This window comes from Mytilus californianus, unplaced genomic scaffold (genome assembly GCF_021869535.1).
Source record: "Mytilus californianus isolate M0D057914Y unplaced genomic scaffold, xbMytCali1.0.p SCAF_5, whole genome shotgun sequence".
In the NCBI taxonomy this organism is placed as follows: Eukaryota; Metazoa; Mollusca; class Bivalvia; order Mytilida; family Mytilidae; genus Mytilus; species Mytilus californianus.
In genome coordinates, this window is record NW_026262701.1 from 99,078,747 (window position 1) to 99,106,494 (window position 27,748).

General features: G+C 32.6%; 1 protein-coding gene across 1 annotated transcript; it reads left to right on the top strand.

The window, feature by feature from the left end:
- LOC127700388 (uncharacterized) lies at positions 1-27,748 on the top strand. The gene is made up of 14 exons (XM_052203834.1): positions 1-124; positions 2,155-2,213; positions 3,140-3,190; positions 4,372-4,594; positions 5,448-5,623; positions 8,386-8,573; positions 8,877-9,045; positions 10,150-10,179; positions 13,827-13,973; positions 15,376-15,594; positions 16,375-16,491; positions 17,149-17,340; positions 23,064-23,146; positions 23,680-27,748. The coding sequence occupies exons 2-14, from the start codon at positions 2,192-2,194 to the stop codon at positions 25,129-25,131; spliced, it is 3,069 nt and encodes a 1,022-aa protein (XP_052059794.1). The 5' UTR covers positions 1-124; positions 2,155-2,191; the 3' UTR covers positions 25,132-27,748.

Here is a 27,748-nt window from a genome sequence, read left to right on the forward strand (position 1 = left end):
TCATAAAAACAAAATGGTGGAACACTTCCGAGTTACCTGTAGAAATTTCTAATACAAACCATGGTTTAACCGGACAGCAAATACACTATTGTAGAATGGTTCAGTTCAAATTAATATTATACACGTTAGTATCATATTTCCGAAAAATCTTTAAAATAAGATATCCGATAACTGCTTATCTCAATACAAAAAAGGGGGGATAGCCGACACATACTCAACAGACCAGTTTCCTGACATGAAAGTCTAATTTCCTTTCCTTTTTCGTTCTTTCGTTATTTTTCATTGTAAAAAGCAGTTTTTCTAATAAATATTAACATTTTATTATCAAAAATTTGAACATCGTTTGGTCTCGTCTGACGATTACGCAATTTGGACACAGGTGCCAGACGAGATTTTTTCAAATATATGTATATACCGAAATTCAGTTAGTGTATTCAGTATATACATGATATATATAAAAAACTTGTCTTAAATCTGTGAATTTAGAGTGCACCAGCTGCATCAATGTTAATAAATAGCCAAGTAGGGGAACAATATATGTCCCTTAAGTAGGAAATAATATGCCAGTTCCGGGATACAGTAGTAGTAGAATCTGACATATGACTTCCATCACCAAGTGACCAAAATGTAGGCATCGTCACTTCCAACACATGTTGAGCGAACGGTTGAAAAAGTTTGATCTTTAATGATACTGCACAAAATATTTGGGAAATTAAAATCTAATAAGTTGGTCATCCTCCCTTCAGTCATACGGGAATTAAGATTACGTACCTACGGAACATAAATTATTTCCAGACTACTCTGCAGAATGATGATTCTGAAAGTTCTTGAAACTTTAATAGAGCAGGGATATAGGCGTGCCTTCTATCTGGTAATTGACGATCTTTTCCGGTGAAAGACATGATTCAAGAAATGGCCTATTTTCCCTCATGACAAGATATATGCAATATTGTAATATTGGCACATTGTATTTTAGAAAAACTTATACAAGTTAACATGGTCATTCATTTATCATTTTCTGTTCGAAAACACTTAATTCATTTTGGATGTTGATTTTGGTTGATTCTCGAGTCAGGAATTTAATGTCTGTCTTACTGGCAGTTACCTGATTAACCCTACCTCCAATTTGATGTGATTGCATTTCTTGTGCCAGAAAATATGGTAGCCAGACGTCTGTGACATCAAATGCTAAGCTAGGATGTAATTCAATATATGACATCACACTGTAATGACTACATTGGAGACCCATTGAAGGCACTGTATAATCTTTGATAAATTATCTGAAAGAGCTACAGTAATGAACAGGTGCTTGCATAAATTAAAAATATGGACACATATGTCCCTCCGGCAGAAAGAGGGTTAATGATTAAAATAATATTAACATTGATTGTCTTTTTTATGCCCCACCTAGGGGCATTATGTTTTTTGGTCTGTGCATCCTTTCTTTCGTCCGTTAGTCCGTCTGTCCCGCTTCAGGTTAAAGTTTTTGGTTAAAGTAGATTTTGATGAAGTTGAAGTCCAATCAACTTGAAACTAAGTACACATGTTCCCTATGATATGATCTTTCTAATTTGAATGCCAAATTAGAGTTTTGACCCCAATTTCACGGTCAACTGAACATAGAGAGTGATACTGTCCCATTTCAGGTTAAAGGTTTTGGTCAAGGTAGTTTTTGATGAAGTTGAAGTCCAATCAACTTGAAACTTAGTACACATGTTCCCTATGATATGATCTTTCTAATTTTAATGCCAAATTAGAGTTTTGGCCCCAATTTCACGGTCCACTGAACATAGAAAATGATAGTGCGTGTGGGGCATATGTGTACTATGGACACATTCTTGTTTTAAATATGAATAATTGAAATGCAAAAAACAGAATACATGTAGGATATTTAGAGAAAACAAAATGAAAGGTTTTATGTCAAATCTCCCTATAGTTAATAAAATGTATACATGTACATGTATCACCTTTTGTCCCATCAGTCCACCTTTAGGATACTACATGAAGTAAGATTTTTCATTGATAAACCTGGACTCTTTACTAATCTCCGAATGGTGAGTCCTAAGATTATGATCAGACAAGTCCTGTATGCAGTGACCACATTCAACAGACCTTTTTATATTCATAAATAAATTGCAACTTCTTTACTTACAGATATGGAAAAGAGGTTAAGTAAAATCCTCCTGCCACCATGAAGATATTTGCCTTCACATGTAAGTACTGAACTTTCGTTTTATATACATGTATCATTTTTTAACATAGATATGCCATTCTCCCAAAAATAGAAACAATAACAGACCTTGAATGAAATACATGTACACAATTTAAAATATACTTTATTTAGTCAATAAAGCTGCCCTCATTTTTTTTGTCTGAACCAAAATATTTGTCTCATTAAACCTTTCTGACAGAGCATATTTCATTACAAACTATTAATTATAAAAATAAGAAGATGCGGTATGATTGTAAATGAGACAAATCTCCACAAGAGACCAAATGACAAAGATATGAACAAATACAGGTCACTGTACAGCCTTCAACAATGAGCAAAACCCATACTGTATAGTCAGCTATAAAAGGCCCCAAGATGACAAATGAAAAACAATTCAAAAGAGAAAACTAACGGCCTGATTTAATTACAAAATAATGAACGAAAAACAAATATGATATACAGCAACAAACGACAACCACTGAATTACAGGTTCCTGACTTGGGACAGGCACATACAGCATGTGCCAGGGTTAAACTAGTTTGGAGTCGAGCATCTCAAAGTAATAAACAGGGGCTTAAAAATTGAGGCCTGGGACTTGTTTTAGAAGTTGAAAAGAGTTGATGGACAGATGATGATTCAGTGCCTTAAAAAAATCCACATAAAATATGACTGAGGCAGACAAATATCAATCAAATATCTTTACTTAAGAAAAGAGCATAAAAAAATATGAAAAACAATGTGAAATGGGTTCTATGATAATCATTCTCTGTATAATTTCTCCCAGAGGGAAATCTCTCATTTTGGAGTTTAGAAAAGTTGACACATACATTGTGTACATGCATGATACAAAATTTCAGGCATGGGATTTGAGATAAGGATTTTCAACGGTTGCATAAATATTGAATACCTTCTCATTTCAATTTTCAGGTTACTTGGTATATACAACTGTTGCATTATCTGTTGTGAAATCACAATATGGTAAGTAAAGGAATGGAAGACTATATAGCTACTCAGGGATGTTACATGAGTTAAACCCCCACCCCAATACAACACACACTATGATACCAGTGCTCATGTTCATGGTAGATGAGATAGTGGATTGATCGATTGATTGTTGGTTGCTTAATGTCCAGTGGTTGATTGGAAGACAAGTAGTACATAATATTACTGCTGTTATTGTACTTTTAATATTGAACATAATGGGTCATTTCATGTCGACATAAAATTCTTTTGTCATGTTATTTTTTAACTGATAACAAATTATCGTTAAGAATTGCACTAACGTTAAACGTATCCTTTTGTGGTTATTATTTGATAGAAAAAGTTGTAATGGCAGACATATTTATATCTATAACGCCTTAATCTACTTATGATCACGATTAACAATACACAACGCAACCCATTAAACTACAATTATAGAATTGTTAATAACATTTATATTTGTGATATTTACCACTACTTTCATTATGATTCCACAACAATTGATTTTTTACATCATTGATTTATATAAAAAAATTTAGAGGCCAATGTCAGTCTGACACATCAAATAGAAATTTTACCTAATTTTCATTCTTGGCTGTACTGAATAAACCAAAATGTGGGGTATACATCAATGAGAAAGCAACCCAACAATGCACAGCAATCCCAAAAGTCTCCCAGAGGTCAACAAATGGTCTTTATCAACATGATCTTAATCATGTAAAATTGAAAATAAATTTAACAGTTTATCAAAGGCCAATCAGGCTGTTGGAGTTTTTCATTCGAATTGTTTCACATTTTTTCATGTCAAGGCCTTTTATAGCTGACTACCAGTGTCTGGTATAGGTATTGCTCATTGTTGAAGGTGGTACAGTGATTTATAGTTGCTTAGATTTGCTTCATATAAATTCTCCTGGATAGTTGTCACATTGGCAATCATACCACATCTCCTTATTTTATATCAAAGATCTGCCATTAACAATGCATTCCTTAAAGGTCAATAAACATTGAATTAAAACTAAAGACAACCACAGACATGGTTCCTGACTTGTGACTGACAAATGAACATGTGGTTGGATTAAACTGGTTTTTTTTAACACTTAGCCATTTTCTTCTTGTTTTCATACAGAGGGACAACAAAAAGAAGACATCTATTGAATCTAACCTTTTGTACATTACAGATTATGGTGATATAGATGTTTCTGAAGTAGATAGACTTTCCTTACGTAATGAGGGAGACACAGGGACAGTAGTATTCAAGGGAACAGCAACAGATAAATCCAGTCCATCTGTCTTGCGTATTCAGACAAAACCAAATTGCTACATGTCTATCAAACCTAAAACAACATTTACATTTAACAATAAATGTTTTTGGAATTATCCACCACAAGCATGCATGGATGGGTTTGTATTTTTTTTTATATTTCTCCATACAACAGTCCCAAAAAAAGAATTCATGTCCACATGGAAATGTTTTTACTCTTTTGCTCTCAGTTTTTGTAATATAGTTAAAAAAAAATCAAGGTACTGAAAAGAGAAACATTTTGCAAGAATTCACCAGAATAATGTAAACAATGAACTATATTTACACTGTTAGTATTTACCAGTCATTAGCAGGTGCTGAGAGGTAGACTCAGAAGTCAGAAACAATATGAACGTAAAAACAGTATACTGCTATAAGTCAGTGTTTAGCATCAATGTAAAAAATAACAGTCCACAAAAAATTACATAAACAAATATTTACATTAATATCACATCACTATAAAAATATTATCATTTTGAAAAAATTATAGAAAAGAAAGGATATGGAGTATCTATCGATGACACAAAATCTGTACATATACATATGCTGTTCTTCATCTCAAAGTCACAGTGAGGCCTTCAACACGGAGCAAAAACTCTCACCTCACTGCAAGTTAAGAAGGCCCCTAGCATTTACTGTCATAATTTAGCCTGACAATCACACTGAAGCATGTAAAAACAATACAAACATTTAGACAATCACTGGGCACATCAAGATATATGTTAGATAACTTGGCAGGATATAACTTATGTATAGGGCAAGTTATTTGGGTAATATTCTTAAGATGTAACACCACCAATTTTTTCTTTTATCTAATACTTTTTAAAAATGTATGCTCAATTTTAAAAAGTATATTATTATGATAGGGGACAGCACTTCACACTGATGCGAAGTTAAGCTGAAATCAATCAATATTAAGGGACAGAAGTCTCACATGATTTACATTTTTTCCAGATGTTTTTATGCCTATGTTTTTGATGGATATTACTACAATGATTACAATGCTACAATGAAATATATCTGGGACAGTACCTGGAGGGATTATAATACTACATCAAGTGTGTTATATGTAGCTGTTTGCCATACAGGAGTTACAAATGATGACATGCAACTTAGTTTTACAGCTGTTGGTAAGTTCACAATACCACATCGAGTGTATTATATGTAGCTGTTTGCCATACAGAGTTACAAATCACGACATGCAACTTAGTTTTACAGCTGCTGGTAAGTTCAATGTTGGTCCCATGATGTCAACACTGTAGAACATTAAAATAAAAATGAACTTGGTCAATAAGTTTGATCCATATCATTTCCATTACCAGAAATACTCTTTTACTATACGCTGATTTCTCACTTCATTTAAATGTTTTATGGGCAAACTGGATCCCTGCATCTTTGAACTGATAAAGTAATTGTGACTGCTTGACATTTTTCAAACACACATATTCTTATGTACATAATCAATTTATAAATTTTATCACTTAAAAACAGGTATTGAAGCAGTCATGAATAAGTTATCCCCATTAGAATATTCGTTCCTTAGCTAAACGTACTGAAGTAGATTTTATGCCCAACAAACGCATAAATGACATCAAATAACATCACCTAAAACCAAACACTTGGACAGAAAGATAACGATTGGAATCAAGCCTACTATATAGATGGGGGGAGGGGGCGTGTGGCAAATGCTTATGAGACAGTATCGAATAAAATGTGAAAGCCTTTTTTAATTTCTCAAAGTGTAAAGGAGTAGCCCTCTTCTCATACAATGGATAAGTTATTACATTCTAGAGTGAGCTGCCAGTTCAAAGTTAAGAACTAATTCATAAAATAACCATATACATGAATAACCACAATTGTTCAAGATAATAATATTTGTTATTCTTCCCTGCGAAGGGCTATGATAATTATAGATTTTTACATGGCATTTTCCATGTTGGCCCTAGTATCAACCTGAGACTCCCATATCCGACCGAGGGCTTTATCACAAGGTCCCGAATACTGCTGATAATAGTTGATGGATGTCACTATTTATCACATATTTAACATATGACATTGGAACGTGAAAATAGAACAAACAATTGAATAAAGACTATATTTTTATTATTATTTTTTTTTTTTGCATGTTATAACGATCCGATAATTCCTCAATAGTTTCTGCAACCACATCTAGTCTTCTCTGACAATCGACAAATATGTATTGTTTCTAGCAATGACGTCATGATATAGGACTTCAATGATAAAGATGGGTTAATTTCTTTGAACGCAGCACTGTTCAAACAGTTTTATAAAAGGCAGGGTTACATTATAATCAAGTAAGTCTCAAAGATTGTACATGGCTCCAAACCGGAAGATTGCCGATATGGATTTTGCGCATGAGGGCCAATATTGCTCTCCCATTGAGATTGTATTGGAAGCCCATATTGGCCTGGGTTATTTGCCCCAGGCAGCAATATGACTTGGGCAAATCAGCATTTATTACATATGCAAAACCCAATGTATTCAAAGACAAATATGTGATGAGAGTAGTTATTTTACTACCAAAATTGCCAATATAGTAAATTTTTTCAATCTTTGCCAATTTTAATGATAAAAGAATATGATGATACAGTGTAGTCTCTTTTAAGTAAACAAATGTAATGGAATATATTGTTATCACTCTGATGTCTTAACCATGTCATAATTGAAAAATGTGTGTAAAATAATAATACATTAAAATATTAGGGTTACGATCTCAAAGTAATTTTGACAGGTTTTGGAGTTTACCTTAAAAGTGACAGGTTTAAAGGACTAGAATAAATTTTGCATAGACATTTTAAATATATTATTACTGATATATATATCTGACAGACAGATTTATAGTTATTTGTGATTTTTCAAATTCATAGAAAAGATGTGTTTAATATTAAGCCAAATATCTGTTGCTGTCATCTTCACTTTATGATGCATGATAACCATTTGATCTTTTAAAGAGTTTTTGTAATTTTACTGACTAATATACAATTTATACAAAATTCTCGGAAATGGTCCTGAATATGTTTAACTGTCATTTGTTCCATGTTTGCCTTGTGTTCTGATTCTTGATTATAAATATATTAGTGTAAATTACATTTATAATTTGTTGTGATGTTGTACTTATTTTAATTGTCTGTTGTTTATATTGTATCTTTTCTTTGGTCAATGTAAGTCTGTTATGTAATAGGGAACACCTGAGTAAACATCCAACAGAACTGATACCTCCTTGCAAAATTCTTTGACCTGAGAATTAAAACCAGTCTGATGTAAGTCTCTGCCCTATATTCCAACTTTTTGCTAAAAAATGTGTCAATGAACAAAATTCTCGAAGTCACACATATTGAGTTCCTAGTAATTTAAATAATAATTTATTTATCCATGATTTCTTTCAGAACTAACCATTTGAACTCATGATAAGTAAAATTAAGGAATTAGTGCTCATATCAACATTATTATCAACCTAATTCAAAGTCCTGTTATATCTTATTGTAAATAAACTCCTCAGAAAATATTGTGTAGCAATGCCAGTGGTATCCATGTTTGAATGAAACATAAATCATAAGTGAAATAAAACTTTTATTTTATATATATTCATCACTAATTTGGCCCTTGTCTAGCATTTCAGAATAAGTTGATTTACAATATTTTGTTACTTCACAAATGTTTGAAGATTGAAATGCAATTTAAAAGTGTAGATGTACATTTTTCTCTTTTCTAACAGCATACATTAGCAGTATATGTCTTAACAGTATTGACTCAGGTGCTTCTGTATAATACTATATGCTGGCAGTGTACCGTTGTTAACAGAGCAGAACATATTAGAATAACATTTTGTTTGGATATAAATGTCTTCATTTTAATAACTGGTCTCTTGTAGAACGTCATTTTGTATATGAAGGAGATTCATTCCGCAACAAAGCAGGAAAAGTGATGTCTCCATTTTTTCCTAAACCATATATACAGAATGGAGAGCAGGCAACATATGTGTTTAGAAGCAGTAATCCAACAGATAAAGTAGTTATAGAGTTTGATGATTTTGACATAGCTCCTGGAGGTGCTCTATACGTAAGCATATCATTTATACATCAGAAAGAATTGTATCTAGATTTTATTACTATTCCCATATTGTAGCAGGATTAGTTTTTGTTTTTTATTAGTCTAATTATCCTTCAAAGCATTGGTTTATTGAAATTTAAGACAACTCATGGATTAATTATTTTTTGGTATTTCTCTTATCATTTTGACAAACTATATCAGCCGTTGTGAGAAATAAATGAGGACCTGGGGCATTAGTTAATACCTACATTTAAATATGCTGTGTTTTTTAGATGACTTAGGTTTGTATCAATTGATTTTTGTATTTTTCAGTTTAATCCAAGTACAGATTACCGATATCCTATCATCATAAATGATGCTACTCCACGACCAGTTGTTATATCAGATAAGAATGAATTACAGTTAATATTTGACACTGGCTGGCCTGGATCATCTTACAGAAATAATTTGGGTTTCAAAGCTTCTTATAGATTCATAGCAGGTGAGAAATGCAGACCTTTGAAATGAGGTAAAATGACCTGCCTAAGTGATAAACATGAAGAAATATTGACTTAAAATTTTTAACCCTTTTCACAACCTTAATGACAAAAATGTGAATGATTTGAATGCTAAATGTTTTTTGTTGTGCAGGTATAATAAAAATCTAACCACAATTATTTCTCAGATAAAACAGGAAGCCTACATTAAAGAAGTACTATGTCTGAAATTATTTATAACTATTGTTTTGTAAGTTGAGTAAAAGGATAATCTGCTTAAATGCATAAATGATGCAAAAGTCACTTTACATCTTTCCAAACACAACCAGGAATTCACCTTAAGTTACATGATGTTATAATGGGCACATTACTATGATTTTTGTGGTTTTTGCTGCGCACATACTGATTTTGTCTCATGGATGGATACCCCATATCCTTTCTTTTCTCTTACATTACTTTGTTGTTTGTTGTAGTAAGTTTTGTAAAATATGATTTTATAATTCATTGTTTATAATAAGGACATTACTGTTCTTTCTGAAAAGGTTAAAAGCCTCAGATGATGCAGGAGGTCATTAGTTCAATCTCCGGCCTTGTCAACCTAATACTTTAAAATTGGTATTTCTGCTTCTCCACTAAGCATGCAGGATATAGGAGTAAGAGCAAACACTAGTTTGCTAGGATTCAAAATAATTAATGTGTCCAGATCATTACCTGTCTTTCTGCAGACTGTTCCATTGTGAAGTAGCATGTTAAAAATCCGGCCTAGTATGTTGGTCTAGTACAAAGGAGGGTTCATATTAATTTTGCATTAATATGATCAAGGCCTTAATTTGTTCACGGCCTGAATATGCATTTAATTTGCCTCTGGACATTAATCATCCATCATCGTCCTTCTTTCTGAAAAGGTATATTTGTGGAAATTTATACCAAATTCTCAAAAACTTTTAATGTTCTAATGCAGTCCATTTTGTTCATTGAAATTCATGTATTTGTTGTTCACGAAACTAAGACCTGACAGAAATTTTCTTTCTGAAAGAAATTTTTAAAAATGATGAATTTATTTCATAAAATTTCTTCCAAAAATTAATGGCAGTTTTTTTTTATTTCAGCGCATGAATTCTATCAAAAACCAAATACTAGTAAGTACAAATAACACTCAAAACATTTTAATAAAGTAGTTTGTAGTTACTATGTTACTTCAAAAGATTTTATTGCATGGAAATTTATTTGAAAAAGAAAGAATATAAAATGAAAGAGTATGAAAGAGACATTCACTTTCTTTTGAGCACATGGCAATAAGATGGTTATATACAGGCCTCTCTAGATCACAAAATTTAGGCTTCATTGGACTTCATGACAACAAGATGGTCATATACAGGTACCTATAGACCACATGACAATTAGATGGTCATATACAGGTACCTATAGACCACATGACAACAAGATGGTCATATACAGGTACCTATAGACCACATGACAACAAGATGGTCATATACAGGTACCTATAGACCACATGACAATTAGATGGTCATACATAGGTACCTATAGACCGCATGACAACAAGATGGTCATATACAGGTACCTATAGACCATATGGCAACAAGATGGTCATATACAGGTACCTATAGACCACATGACAATTAGATGGTCATATACAGGTACCTATAGACCACATGACAACAAGATGGTCATTAACAGGTCATGGCCTTAGGTCAGCAAAGTGTGGTCAACTCTGTACACAATATCGGTAAACTAATGACCAGATGTCAATGTTTTTTGTCAACTGTAATATATTTTTGACTAAGTGAGCCATTATTATGTTAAGTATTTTGTATAATATTAGTTTGATTGGGGAAATGAGACATTTATAAATATATTTTAGTCTTCATGGTGTTAACTATAAAACTTGAATTTTGTCACAGAGAGTTATGATACTCAGCAGTAGATGTCAAAATCTCCTCTTTCTATGCTATTCTACACCAATATCATAGTTTCAAATTTCTTCAAAGTAGTCATAATCCCATTCATGCCATTTATATATATTGTCTTGAAAATGTATGTAATAGTTGCCACTGGAAGTGAAACATTTATCCATCTATTAATTTATAAATATCAAGACAATGAGCTTTCTGCAGACACCTTAATTTATTTTTCTTTGAAATTATATTCTTAATAATTGATGCTACAGTTTTAATTAAGTCTCCCAAACGAAGTTTGGGAAGACTTATTGTTTTTGCTCAGTTCTTATTATTATTATTATTATTATTCTTCTTCTTCTTCTTCTTCTTCTTCTTCCGCCGCTTTTAAATTTGAACTTGTCCGCACCCGTTCTCCAAAACCGCTTGTCGGATTAACTTAGGGTTTCACAATATGTTAGACTAACATGTCTAGTGGTGCAATCAGGGTTTTGTTTTTGCAATGGGGTTTATAAAGGGGTACTTTGAGGGGCAAAAAGAAAAGAGGTTTTACTATAGAACCCTATGGGATTTTATTTTTTTAAATTTTCAAATGATTATAAATTGAAAACCGTTCGTGATAGACACAAACTTTTTAATTGAAAATGTTCTAAATGATAAAGCCCATTAAATGAAATACAGGGTTTGTCCCCAGGGGTCACCCCCACCCCCTGCCATTTAAGAAAGTTCTAATACCTTGTAAGTGGTCAAGATCCCCACCCCTAAACCATATATATTCTGGTTTGTCATGCTAAGATGGTTTGAATGATATACAGGGTTAGTCCCCAGGGGTCATCCCCACCCCCTGTCATTTGAGAAAGTTCTAATATCTTGTAAATGGTCGAGATCCCCACCCCTAAACCATATATATTCTGGTTTGTCATGATAAAGCACATCAAATGAAATACAGGGTTAGTCCCCAGGGGTCACCCCCACCCGCTGCCATTTAAGAAAGTTCTAATATCTTCTAAGTTGTCAAGATCCCCACCCCTAAACCATATATATTCTCGTTTGTCATGCTAAGATGGTTTGAATGATATACAGGGTTAGTCCCCAGGGGTCATCCCGATCCCCTGCCATTTGAGAAAGTTCTAATATCTTGTAAATGGTCGAGATCCCCACCCCTAAACCATATATATTCTGGTTTGTCATGATAAAGCACATCAAATGAAATACAGGGTTAGTCCCCAGGGGTTACCCCCACCCCCTGCCATTTAAGAAAGTTCTAATATCTTGAAAGTTGTCAAGATCCCCACCCCTAAACCATATATATTCTGGTTTGTTATGCTAAGATGGTTTGAATGATATACAGGGTTAGTCCCCAGGGGTCATCCCGACCCCCTGCCATTTTAGAAAGTTCTAATATCTTGTAAATGGTCGAGATCCCCACCCCTTAACCATATATAATCTGGTTTGTCATGATAAAGCACATCAAATGTTATACAGGGTAAGTCCCCAGGGGTCACCCCCACCCCCTGCCATTTAAGAAAGTTCTAATATCTTGAAAGTGGTCAAGATCCCCACCCCTAAACCATATATATTCTGGTTTGTTATGCTAAGATGGTTTGAATGATATACAGGGTTAGTCCCCAGGGGTCATCCCGATCCCCTGCCATTTGAGAAAGTTCTAATATCTTGTAAATGGTCGAGATCCCCACCCCTAAACCATATATATTCTGGTTTGTCATGATAAAGCACATCAAATGTTATACAGGGTTAGTCCCCAGCGGTCACCCCCACCCCTTGCCATTTGAGAAAGTTCTAATATCTTGTAAATGGTCGAGATCCCCACCCCTAAACCATATATATTCTGGTTTGTCATGATAAAGCACATCAAATGAAATACAGGGTTAGTCTCCAGGGGTCACCCCCACCCCTTGCCATTTAAGAAAGTTCTAATATCTTGTAAATGGTTGAGATCGCCACCCCTAAACCATATATATTCCTGTTCGTCATGTAATGAACATTTGAATGACGTATAGGGCCAGTCCCCAGGGGTTCCTCCCCACCCCCAATATTCTAGTATCTTGTAAATGGTTGAGATCCCCACCCCTAAACCATATATATTCTGGTTTGTCATGCCAAGATGATTTGAATGATATACAAGGTTAGTCCCCAGGCATCACTAATGCATTTAACTTTACTGGACCAAACCAATTTTCAATGGACAGGCGACCCTGGGAATTACGAATTATGGGAGCTTCGTTTGGGAGACTTCGTAACAGCATCCTGTTACAATCATTTCTTGTTTTGAATGTAATGTCTAGTTTTTATCTTTCCTCAACGAAGTGTTACATAGGCATGCTTTTTCGAGCATAACGAAGAGGCAGCTTCAACAATTTGTTAAAGTTTGTGATTAGGTCAGTTTAAGTGGAACCACAAATAGTAAGTCAATGATATTTGGTATGCATTTGAAGGAGCATTTGCAAATTTTTTATCCGTGAAAATTATTGGACCAACTCCCCTTCAGTCATGGTCTACTGACTTCTATACTATTGCCCCACCCTTTAGATAAAGTTCATTTACATGTTAAAGTTTGTGATTAGGTCAGTTGATAAGTCAATAATATTTGGTATGCAGTTGTATTAGCATATCTCATTTTAATAGAGATTATTTGGCCCTGAATCTTCAGTCATGGTTCATTGACTTTTAAAGTTCTGTAATAGTTTACATATTTTAAAAGCATTGCCATTTTAATATCAACATTTGCATTTTACTATCAAAATTTCATACAGGTGATACATATCTCTGTGTCAGCAGTTAATTTATCTTAATTGCATGAAGTGTTAATTAATTTTACTGAAAACAGTATGTAATAATTCATATTACAGATTGTGGGAAGTACTATTTGACATTGGATGGTGGACATATTGAATTTAAACCACAGTTTTTTAGTGATCAATATGACTGTGTATGGGTTGTTAAGACGCAACCTGGATACAAGGGAACATATATGAAGCTGAACAGGTTCTCTTCAGGTAAACAAAAACCTAACTTAATTAGTCATTTAACCCAATTAAACTGCATGTAACAAGGTAAGTAAGTTTGTAGTATAGTTTGTACACATAAATCATTTGGTGAGTCAGCTCACCTTTGTACCTGTTATAACTGTATAGAAGTGTGACCATGTGTGACTTGTGATGATATCAATATGCCGGAAAAAAATGATTCTCATCACTTGGCGACTGTTGTCATCTAGCGTTAACTTTTTGTGGCCAGGTGAGCTTTTCTCATCACTTGGCGTCCGTCGTCGTTAACTTTTACAAAAATCTTCTTCTCTGAAACTACTGGGCCAAATTTAACCAAACTTGGCCACAATCATCATTGGGGTATCTAGTTTAAAAGATGTGTCCGATGACCCTGCCTGCCAAGCAAGATGGCCGACATGGCTAAAATTAGAACATAGGAGGTAAAATGCAAGTTTTGTCTATTATTTTGAAAACCATTATAAATAGAGAAAATCTGACAGAAGCAAACATGTTCAGAAAGTTGAGCTCTTCCAAATGTCCATATATGTCAAAACTGTCAGACAACTTATTATAGGAGTAATTGCTCTTAAATGACAAATTTTAAAATTTTTGCCTATTATCTTAAAAACTATGATAGATAGAGAGAAACTTTAAATTGGAAATATGATCAGCAAGACAAGTTCTGAAATCATCAGGCGACTCCTTATTAGAGTTATTGCTCTTTGATGACGATTTTTACCAATTTTTTGCGCTTTTGCCTTATATCTTAAATATATATAATAATGATCAGCTAGGCAAGATCTACTAACAAGTCACATTTTGTCGATATAGTTAGTAGACTGACTCTTTATAGGAGTGATTGTCCTTAAATTAGGATTTTTTTCCCTCTTTTGTGTTTCGAGCAAAAACTAAAGAAGATAGAGAGAAACTAAACAGACTAAATGATCAGTAAGACAAGATCACTTAAACAGAGATTTTTGTCATGAATTCTTTTCTTGTCTTTGTTGGAGAGTGTCTTTTGTTAAATATGCACATAGACCAAGGTGAGTGACACAGGCTCTTTAGAGCCTCTAGTTAAATAATCTTCTCTGAAAGTACTGGGCCAAATGGAACCATGCCCTTATCATTATTGAAGTATTAAGTTTAGGCTGACATGGCTAAAAATAGAACAAAGGGGTAAAATGAATGTTGTCTATTATCTTGAAAAGACACTGACATGCCACCCTACTCAGACACATAAGTCTGACTTCAGATCGACCAGTCTTTGCTCTTACTCATAAATGCTGCTTTCTTATGAGACCAACCAGGTGTTTACATTTTGAACAAGGTTTCATTATAATGTATATATTATAAATGGATTTTTGTTAAGCAACCTGTTATTGTTTAAATTTTCAAGAGTTCTTTGTTTCAGTTTATTCAGGTGATAACAACTCTGGTGATGTTAAAGTAGAAATTCACAGAGGGTTGACATCCAATGGGCTGATTGTTGGCACATTATTTCCAAAATTTGGTGGCAATTATCGAGACTTTGATGATAAGGAAGGATTTTACATACGACTTCGTGGAATCTACAAGAACTCCATTACTTTCAAGTTGGCATTTGCTTCGTATAAAAGTTATTATGAATCAGGTAAAAAAAAATACATTAAGTAAAAGTTAGGAACCATTACATTTAACCTTAGTGTTTTCAAGTTGAAGCTAGTTTCCATCTTGACCCTTCTGTAAGGTATGAGAATCTCATTTTATTACTTTCAAAATATTGACCCTGAAGATGACACCCCAATAATCACTATGACAATCTTGACAAACAAACATGCACTCTTTATACATGTAGCAATATCTGAAATTATAGGATGGATTTCAGCAAAACTAGATAGTTATTGTAAGTATAAATGGTTTTTTGTGTAGTTTAGGGTTGTTTTCTTGTTAACGTATACTCCACATCTTTCGTTCTTGTAGGTGTAGCCTTAATAATTCTGGAGATAAAAGAGGCCTATCTGGGATAAACTTTAAATATTATAACTCTTTCTTTCTTAAGTCCAATTTTGTTGCAATTTTTGGCTTAGAATTTGTTAGATAGTAAGAGTTTTCATGAGTGGTCCAACACATTTTGAATATTTCTTACAGATTTCAAGCTATTATTAGCTAAAGAGGCCCTAAATAACTCTTTGACATGATACAAAGCACTTCATTATTGTTTACAATTTAATACTGCATTCATAGATGCTTTTGATAAACCCTTGTTGAAGACAAATAATTCCACAATGTTTAAGAAAATAAAATGTTTTGTCTGCCTACCTCGCCATAATTTCTGAGGATGTAATATTAAACATGCATACTTTTTTGCAAAATAAATGAAAATAATCCACAAAAAAGTTTAGATATTAAAGCAATAAATTCTTCTTTGCAGGTTGTAATTCAAATACACATTTTAAATGTTCGAATGGTTACTGTATCCCTGGCCAGCTTGCCTGTGAATCTATTGAACATTGTAAGGATGGCAGTGATGAAAGTATTGGTTGTTCAGGTATGTTATTACACCTACCATAAGTCATGTGACTATGTGATCATACTGGACATCAAGGGTGCAATGTTCCATGTAATCACATGATAAGGTTGCTGTACTTCTAAAAAAATACTACTGTGAATTCATTGTTATTCGTTGGATACCATTTTTCATGGATTTCATGGGTACAGATGAACCACAAACTTAAATGTCAATGAAGAACAAATTTTCTATAGGTTTGTATGCTCACTATTGTATAACCACGAAACCAAATATCCACAAAAATACAATATTTCTTTAATGGACAAAATTTGAAACCCATGAAAATAAAATAAATCCACAGTATTCATGTGAAGAAAATTTTACTTGTTTACCAAAGTAGTAAATCATGATGATAAAAGTTCCTATGACCACAGGTCAGACCAAAACATTTTAACAGTCATTGTATTTACATATTAAAATAAGGAGTGTGGTATGATTGCCATTCGGAAAACTATCCACCAGATACTGTGTACTAATTGAAAGTTCCTATGACAATAGGGCAGACCAACACAAATTGAAAGTCAGTGTCTTTACATATATAGTGTTGTGTTTCGTTGAAGGTATGAAACAAGGTCAGACCAACAAACATAAACAGTTGTGTGGAATCTCATATTTAGTTGTGTTATTTTGTTTCAGGTTCCTATGACACCAAGTCAGATCACACATTAACAGTTAGTGTTATTATACCGATAGTTGTGTCTATATTCCTGCTGATAGTGTTATCTGTACTATTTATACTGGTGAGAAGATGCCGACAAGCCCAGCAGTTCACCAACATGATGAGAGAAAGTAATGACCCAGTTGTATGCACAACAGATAGACGGAGAAGTAAGTACTTTTTCACTGCAGCTGTATTACATAGTGAGATTTCACCATGAAGAATGTTATGATAATTTATCTAATTCTTTGGCAATTTTTCTGAACCCATTGTTTAAAAAAATTTAATCAATGTGTGGTTGTTGATGATCTCAGTAGATGATTGGTTAAGTTAAAAGGTCATAACCTTCATCAACTCTAAGGATGAATCAATTTGTGCTAACACCTGTTAGAGAAATTGACAACTTTATAAAAACTTTTACTACAGCAAAATAGTTTCACCTTCAGAAATTGTTGTTGAAGTTGTTTACAATTGTATATAAATCACAGGTAGTAACCTCGTCATATCAGTGAGCGTTTAGTCATAGTTTGGTTAAGTTGGACATGACTGTGTTAAGTGTTTTTAAATGACAAACAATGACACAATATAAACAATCCTTATTTTTTTGCTAAAGGAACTTCTAAGCATAAATTCAATCTGGTAAGTATCTTTGTTTATGGCAAATATATTTGTACATTAAAATTTGTATCAAATAGTTAATAATTTGACACAGATAATGCTTGCATATTTCAAAACTTAAAAGTTGTGATTCTTTCTTATGCATAAAGAAAAGTGATTTGTTTACTGTCTGTTACATCACATATTTCATTATGATGTAAACCTGCCATTAATCATTCCGAAAAATAGCTACATTTGCACATAATTTAAGATAACTGAAAATTCGGTGTCATGGTTTGGTTCAGTAGTGTCATGGTTTAGTTCATGTTCGACATGGTTCAGTTCTGTGATTCATGTCGTGTATAATGGAAGAGTAACGATGAAAATAAACAGACATTATACAACTATTGATAAACTGTTAAAAAAATATTTTCGCCGATACTTTTTTTTGTGCGTTTAACCCATTCTATCCTATTTTGAGGCAATATATTGTCGCCATTTCCTAATGCTGTTGTTTTGTTCCCATACATGTAGATCTGAGTTTCACATATTAACGTTGATAATATAGGATAATATGTTAATGCATTTCAATAGCAATTTTCTTTAAAAGTAGTTTTATTTGGAATACAAAAAGACCTAAGAAAGCACACAGTAAAATATAATAAGTAGATGCTGTATGATTTCCAATGCGACAACTATCCATCCACCCGAGACCAAATGACGTACATGTTAGGTCGCCATACTGCCTACAACAATTAACAAAACACATATTTCTTAGCAAGCAATAAAAGGCTCCAACAAAATTAAATGTAAAGCAACTCAAATAAGAAAACCAACGGCCTGATTTATGTTCAAAATAATAAGCGAAAAACAGTTACAAACGACAGTCGCTGCATTACACACTCTTGGCTTAGGATAGGCACATACAGAATATGGCGGCGTTTAACATGTTTGTGGACTCCCAACCCTCTCCTCGCCTTAACCTTGGCAGTGGTGTAACAGCACAACAAAGAAGAACAAACTATAAAAATCAGTTAAAAAGGACTTGACTCATCAGATCGATACAAAGCAAAATAATCAAGTCACATAAATACCAAAGACACAAAGAACCGATCTGTGAGTATTTGCATTTACTGGAATTTCCAAGCCAATAACAACTAATAAATATTTACTTGTACTAAACAAATAACACATGTATCTTGGAATTTAAATTACTTTTTTTCAATCACATTTAATAATGTACATTTTAATTCGCATACTAAATACTAGATCGACAGAGCTTTTTCTGAAATTTTTTACTTTATTGCATAAAGTAAAAAAAAATTTTCAACGGGTTAAGCGATATTACACAATTCACCTACACAATATGACAAAAACATAATTAATTTTATTCATTCGTAATAATAATTGATAAAAATGAACATTATATCGACCTATTTCTAATTCGAAATTCATTCGTAATAATAATTGATAAAAATGAACATTATATCGACCTATTTCTAATTCGAAATTGTGATCTTTCATATATTTGAATTTCGGAATAATAATTGATGAAAATGAACATTATATCGACCTATTTCTAATTCAAAATTGTCATCTTTCATATCTTTAAATTCGGAACTTTGAAAATAATTTTCATAGTAATTTCACTTATAGTTTATTAAAAAAATAAGTTTTAACTGTTGTCCATGTTACATGTAACATTTTATTCCTCGGAGGGTTAAAGACTGTATGGTGCCATCTCGATATCGTTTACTGAGGTTAGTTTTGTACCGGTAGTTGGGTTACTGTATCATGGGCATACAACCCCCACATCTCCTTTTATTCATAGCCATAATCTGGTTCAAATAAAAACAACAGATGTATAGTTTGCTAGAAAGAATGTTAACCAAAGGTAATTTTTTTACTAGCTGCTACGTTTTGCAACTCTAAGTAGACGTCTTTAATCATTTGACTAGTGACGCCGCTCACGATATCCCCGGCAGAGTTCACCATGGACATATGGAAGCATGGAAGTAAGAGTCTAGGTGAAACAAAAACAACGGCTTCTGTTTTTGTAATTCATTTTATCAAAATGCCAGTTAAAAAGAGCAGTAGTTATATAAATTCTATCTAAGGAACACACCAAAAGTAAAATCTATAAATGTATGGCCAAGTTTGCAGATTACGCCCACCAAATTTGGTTAAAAAGGCTTTTTTTCTTCTTAGTCAATTCGTAAATTGTGTAACTCCAGTTTTTCACAAGCGCCTTCATACAAACTATCAATATTAAGGTGAAACAAATATGTATTAATTTGGATCTAAACCATGACAAATTTGATCAAAACCATGACTAATTTCTAGACACTTAACTGAACCATGTCAATCGCTTAACTAAACCATACCAATTTCGATATTTTGGTTATCCTGCGTTAATTTCTTAAAAACAACAATTTCAATTTAGATCGCTTGACTTACAATATAGATTCAAACATGTTATTTCCTTTTTATTTACTCATTTAAAAATGATACAATCATTCTGGGAAGTAACCTTACTAATCCATGACCAACTTAACCAAACTATGACAAAATCACTGTACTAAACGCTCCTCGATATGACGAGGTTACTACCCGTGTAAATATATATATTTCATTAAATGCAATGTTCTTGATTAAAAATGTATTGTTATTTATGTTTTTTTCCATTTGATCCAGAGATACATAAATGAAGTGTTTGAATATCAATTTCGTGATACATAAATGAAGTGTTTGAATATCAATTTCGTGATACATAAATGAAGTGTTTGAATATCAATTTCGTGATACATAAATGAAGTGTTTGAATATCAATTTCGTGATACATAAATGAAGTGTTTGAATATCAATTTCGTAAGTGGAGGACGTAGGAATGTGAAGGCACTCGTAGGGGATTTTGGTTTATCAATTATGAAAATTCATTATATCTGATTATCATTAGAGAAACAGAGTCTTACATAGTTAATCATGGATTTTCAGATTTATCCATTCTCGATTGGATAAATCCGATAATCCACTTGTTCTAATGTAAGAATCAATACAAGTCCATTTTCAAGTTAAATACTTAGTTTCTAATAATAGAATTTGGCAAAGGGAGACAACTCTTAACCCTCTTGCTGCCGGAGGGACACATGACCTCACAGATGTCTACCTGCCATATTTTCTGGCCCATATTAAATAAGCAGCAGCAAGAGGGTTAAATCTTATGATAGGAACATATTTTGATATATGTAAACTGTTTAGAATTTTGAATACTCATTTTACCATAAATGTGTGATGCACTCACAAAGACATAAATTTTAGTAGATTCTACACAATTAAAGGTTTACCATTGTTGATCAAAGTATTTCTTTTTCTGTTCACAACATCAAATCAGGGTTTCTAGATATTTGGTAAAAAAAAAAAATTCATAGTAAGCTATACTGTAAATTCAAAAATTATTGCGTGCCTTTATTATTGTGATTGTTGAACAATCGACACAAATGTGAGTTTAATTATTCAGAATTTATTTGCGCACAAATAATATTAAAATTTGAGGCAAGTTTTAATTTTGCAACACTTATTTCGTTGCAATTTTCACAATAATAAAAACATTGCATAAATCTCTGAATTAGCAGTACTAAGTATCACATTTTCAGATTGTTTCTTTTCTATTTTCCACTTACCAAATTCTTGGAAGTCCTTTTAATGGTTATAATTTACAAAAAAAAATCAATACTAAAATCAAATAGTTATTCTACTTTCTGTTTGCCTAACACATGTATGCTTGTTCTTTTTAGCTCACTGGGGCCCATGTGAGCTTATGCCATCACTTGGCGTCCGTCGTCGTCGTCTGTCGTCATAAACTATTTAAAAAATCTTCTCCTCTGAAACTACTGGGCCAAATACCTTCAAACTTTAACTAAATGTTCCTTAGGGTATCTAGTTTATAAATTGTATCCGAAGTTGTGATCTATCGACAAACATGGCCACCGTGGCTAAAAATAGAACATAGGGGTCAAATGCAGTTTTTGGCTTATATATCAAAAACTAAAGCTTTTAGAGCAAATCTGACAATTGTTCAATTGGTCAAGATTTATCAGCTCTGAAATTTTCAGACGAATCGAACAACCCATTGCTGGGTTGCTGCCACCGAATCGGTAGTTTTAACAAAATTTTGCAGTTTTTTGTTATATTTTTGAATATTATTATAGATATATATAAACTGTAAGCAGCAATAATGTTCAGCAAAGTAAGGTCTACAAAAAAGTTAATATGACCATAATTGTCAATTGACCCCTTAAGGAGTTATTGCCCTTTAAAGACAATTTTGCACTATTTGTTCATCAAGTTTGCTAACATTTAAAAATCTTCTCCTCTGAAACTACTAGGCCAATTACCTTCAAACTTTAAATAAATGTTCCTTAGGGTATCTTGTTTATAAATTGTATCCGAAGTTTGTATCCATCGACAAATATGGCCGCCATGGCTAAAAATAGAACATAAGGGTCAAATGCAGTTTTTGGCTTATATCTCAAAAACTAAATCTTTTAGAGCAAATGTGACATGGGGTAAAATTGTTTAATTGGTCAAGATCTATTGGCCCTGAAATTATCAGACGAATCGAACAACCCCTTGTTGGGTTGCTGCCACCGAATTGGTAGTTTTAACAAAATTTTGCAGTTTTTTTGTAATTATTTTGAATATTATTATAGATATTTATATAAACTGTAAGCAGCAATAATGTTTAGCAAAGTAAGATCTACAAAAAAGTTAATATGACCAAAATTGTCAATTGACCCCTTAAGGAGTTATTGCCCTTTAAAGACAATTTTACACAATTTGTTCATCAAGTTTGCTAACATTTAAAAATCTTCTCCTCTGAAATACAGGTGAGCGATTCAGGCTCTTGAGAGCCTCTTGTTTCTGTTTGCCTAACATATAGTTATTTTACTTTCTGTTTGCCTAACACACTTATGTCCTTTGAAAACTGTGAATACATAATTTTTTAACTGCATTCTGAGGTTCTTAAAACTCATAACCAAACTATATTTTGGTAACATGAATTGTGCAACACATTTTAAGATTTTTTATTAGTCTGCTTTCTGTGTGCCAGATTCATGTAATTCTCTTTATTGTGTTATAAGTGCATGTGGATGAAATGACCAGGAGGAGTTTGGATTAAATTTGTGAGCAGTACACAATGTTAAACAAAATTGGAGGTAGTTATCTACTGTATGTAGGTCAGAATTATTAATGTAACCTTATTCATTATTTATCAGTAAACTTTATTGTTTAACAGGAAGAAGAGGCCATGATTATTTCCAGAGACCACCAGATGCCCCACCGACCTATGATGAAGCTTTAATTACGGGAATACCAGTTGTAAGTTTTACCTTATAAAACAGAATTTTTGAATGGACTATCAATATAAAAATAAGGAGATGAGGTATGATTGCCAATGAGACAACTATCCCCCAAAGTTCCAATAAAGTGGATGTAAGCAATTACAGGCAACTGTATGGCCTTCAACAATGAGAAAAACCCATAGTCGGCTATAAAAGGCTCCCGACATGAAAAATATGAAACAATTCAATTGAGAAAACTAACTGCCTAATTTATAACAAAACAAGTAACGCAAAACAAATATGACAGACATGAACCAACGACATCCACTACAGGCTCCTTTCACTTATCAAGTTTGCTTCTCTGAAAAATGTCGTTGTTCATTCTAATGAATTAAAGGAAATTTGGGGTATAATTCAATAAGACATTACCGGTAACCCAGCAATATAAAAAAAATGGTTAAGAGGTTAATGACAGAACTTTAAAAAAAAGAAGATATTCATTTGTCTGTATATTTATGGAAAGAAAGATGAAAACTTCCTAATAATGTTTTTTTTTTTTTACAAATACAGCCAGATGATGAAGAATATCCTCCAAAACCTCCCCCCTACAGTGAAACTGCAAATTCACCCATGATGCCAGAGTCAGGTGAACCAGCACCACCATATTATTCCACTGAGAATGTTAACCAGTCTTTTTTAGACGATAATGGCAGTCCGATCATTGAGAGACAGAGAAGTTCAATTTCAAACAGTGCTAACCCCATCTCTGAACAAGATGCTGTCTCAACATCTACACAAACAAGACGAGAAGGTGTCCACAGAAATTACCACAAGAAGTCTAATGGACAGCCAAAACTTCACATGTTAGACACTGGTCGACTGCCAGATTTATATAGTATACAAGCAACTATTGGAACACAGTCTATGTGTAACATATCTAATATTGGGCAGAATAGTAACTTAACAAAAGCAAGATCTGAACAAATTTTGTCCCCAAGAGACCTGGGAGTTGTCAATCAGGCTTATCTTGATGATCAAGATCAACAATCAAGTTTATACAAAGGTCAAGCTGTTTCTAATCTTGAACTTCCAACTGGAAGACATCATCAAGATAAGAACAGAAAGCAAGCAAACAATAGTGCCAAAAGATATGAATCTCAACATGGATCCAGCAACCTATATAAAGATGAACCACATTTTCACAACAGTGCCAGAGGACAGACTGGACAAAACAGAAATGATAAGAATAGATCACTAGAAGATCAGCAAAGGTCAAGTGACCATCAAAATTTTGCTACTGGTCAGCAAACAACTCCACAGAGGTCAGATACCAAAAAACAGTATTCCCCCAACACTAAACAAAGTTCAAGGGAAAGATTGAAATCAAAAGAAGGGGGTAATGTCAATGGTTGTTCTGACTATAATCAACCCAGTGCCAGGGATAGACTAAAACCTAAAGATCCTGTCTTAAGCAAGAAATATGATGATGAACTACAAAGAAGAGAGCAGAGTAAGAATAAACAATCTAGGAACTACCAACAAAGAGAGCAACCACATGCTGCAAGGAAAAACTCACAAGAAAAAACTGGTGCAAGAAATAGCTCACAAGACAAAACTGGTGCAAGTAATAACTCACGTGACAAAATTTCTACAAACAGTCACTCACCAAATAGAAATACTGATAGGATATTAAACAGTCAAGAATCTAGAAGGAGGGAAATCAAAAGCAAAAATGAGGCCGTAAACATAACTGGAAGAAATGGAATGAGGCGAGACTTAGATGAGAATAAAGATAGGCATATAGTTGCTAAATCAAGACATCAACTTGGAGGATCTAATGTTAGTTTACACTTGTGTGCTGGCAACAGAAGTGAAATACATAGATCCTCTGTGAGTTTAAATGAGAACATGTTAAGTAATAATCATGTAGAGTCTAATGGTGCAAACACAGGCAGTGCTGGTCACAATGTACAGAGCTCCTGTATGAGTTTGGATGACATTGGAGAAGATGTCTATGTTTAGGTTGTTTGTTAAGTTTGACTTTGTTGTTTGTCTTTTTTTATTTTTCATTTTATTAATCAACTGGCAGTTGCCTTTATGAGAATTTGCTATGCTTGTCTTTCATTATTTGTATAAATTTCTTAAGAATATATTCTCTTAAACTATTGCATAAACTTTGATGAAGTTTTACCTAACTAATCCTAAGAGGACATCCTTTAAAAAATTTTATAGAAAATTTTGTTGACCAAACAATTAAGCTCATTTTTTTTTAAATTTAAATCTTAGGGCATTTACTAAAACAATCTTACTTTTCAAGTACTAAACAGAACATAGGAATAAAACACTTATTGAAATGTTAAGTAAAATGTTATGAAAAACAACTTTGGTATGGTTGCACGAGTGAGTGATACTGGATTCTTAGAGCTTTGAAATTATGTTATAATTATCATGTTTTCTGTGAAGTAGAATTTTGTGAAAAACAATTAAAGCAGCAAATTTATCTTGCTGACAGTTTTTGTACATTCTTATATAGAGAAAGATTTTTATATAGTTTAGTGCCATTATAATGCATAATCATAAAACATTTTTATACATTTTTTTTCACCAGGATATTTACTTGTGTTAAGGACCTTTTTATATGGATTTCAGACATATTCTAAGGTTTTCAGATCAATACAAAAAAAGTATAGATCTTCAAACTGAAATATGCTTATTGTTGATTACCATAGTAAAACAAATGGATTGAAATTAATAGTTGAACAATTGTATTTAGATGTATTCTACATTATAAACCTATTATAGTGGAGTTTAGATAATGATACATTCCAATGGCATTTTAAAATAATATATAATTATGGCATTTTTGTAAAATAATTTTTATTGTCTGTGTGAGTAAATTACAATTTTTTCCTTTACGTTATTATAGATAGTATTCTGTATTTATTTACTTTATACTGTAATCCAACTTATATTATTCCTGAACAACTTATTTTTGTGACTTTCTCAAGTAGAAAAATAACATGAAGATGTCAAATTTGGATCTTCTCTTATAAAAACACAGAAACAAAGTTCAAAAAGTCTGAATTTAAATCACTGGGAAATCTTCTTAAAAGGGCTCAATGCAAAAAAGTTGGTTTACAGTAGTTATAAACAAGATTTTGAGTTCACTGTGATATTTTGAAGGTGATGTCTGCCATAACACATATCAAGCTATCTAAACTATTAGCATATTTGTTGTTGTAAATTAAATATAAATCTCCCATGAATTGTCTCAGCTTTGTTGGAACAACTGGTTTCTCTCTCTCATTTATAAGTCTTTGTTTTGAGTAATCAGTATAGGACTACTGGCTACTCCAAATCATGTTTAAACAATTATGTGTTCTTGCCAGAACTCTTGCATAGATCTGGAAAAAGGTGTTCTTTGAAAAGTAAGTTATAAATCGTGAAAGATTATATAAAGTATAACAGAATTTAACAGATAGTCTTTTCTTAAAAATTAAAATTGTTTGTCAGGTGTAAAGATAAGAGAAAACTGCATTGATTACAACTAAAAGTTGTTCGACATGAACAACGATTTTAGTTTCATATCAAATTTCTGTTACATTTTGACTCAGACTAACATTAAAGTACCTCTACCTCTACAGGTTTATACTACTTAAATTTGTTGAATAACATTCCGACTAGTCAAATCATATCAGCTTTTACTAGGTTAGTTAACTATTACACACATCATGTCAGCTTTAACTAGGTTGGTTAACCATTACATATATCATGTATCTACTTTTGAAGTTATTTCTTAAAAGGTCTTTTTGATCTATTTTCATCTTTCCGTGATAAAATGCTGAATAGCTGAAAAGTGTTGTGGTAACATTTTAGGTTTTTAGTTAAGGAGAATTGTTTTGGCAACATACCACTATCCAAAAAATACCTTAAAGAATGTAAATATAGTTGAACAATGAATAAATTTATATCATGATTCTGTGATTTTGAATATATGATTATAATTGTGCAATGAATATAAATTTATGTCTTGATTCTGTGATTTTGAATGTATGATTTTAATTTTAAACTTGAATAAAAATTCATTCTAAATCTATATCTAAAAAGTATCAATTGATGACCAAATAAAAATTCATTCTAAATCTATATCTAAAAAGTATCAAGTATGTTGATGACCATAACAGTTCTCTGCCTTTGGTTCAGTGGAAGATGTTGTTACTCTGGTTAGTAAAATTTGAGTTTCAGGTTATTCCATGGCTAATTCGTAATTTAAGTAATAAGATTTTACAGTTACTTCAGTACCTCCTCAGAGAAAATCTTGATATGTGATCAGTTTTTCTATAATAGAAAGTTTTTGTTATTTTGTAATATTGTTCTTTAATTTGTTAAATATTTTTGGGGAGGGGGAGGGGATGAGGGGGATATGCAAGGAAGGGATTTATGTAAATGCAAGTTACTGTACAAGCTTCTTAAATGTTATATAATTATATAATTGTATTGATTACTAATTGAAACATATCAGATATGATAACTTAAGGTATTATCAGAAAGTTTTTATATGTTATTGTATACTTTCATTTTGTATTTTGTTACCCTCTGCATTCCATTTACATATATACAGAATAAAAATTCAGCATTT

Excerpts from the sequence above, each read along its gene's own strand:
- LOC127700388 (XM_052203834.1), top strand. The coding sequence starts at position 2,192 with ATGAAGATATTTGCCTTCACAT. Across the intron at positions 5,624-8,385 it reads ACTTAGTTTTACAGCTGTTG|AACGTCATTTTGTATATGAA; the intron begins GTAAGTTCACAA and ends GGTCTCTTGTAG. Across the intron at positions 13,974-15,375 it reads GCTGAACAGGTTCTCTTCAG|TTTATTCAGGTGATAACAAC; the intron begins GTAAACAAAAAC and ends TCTTTGTTTCAG.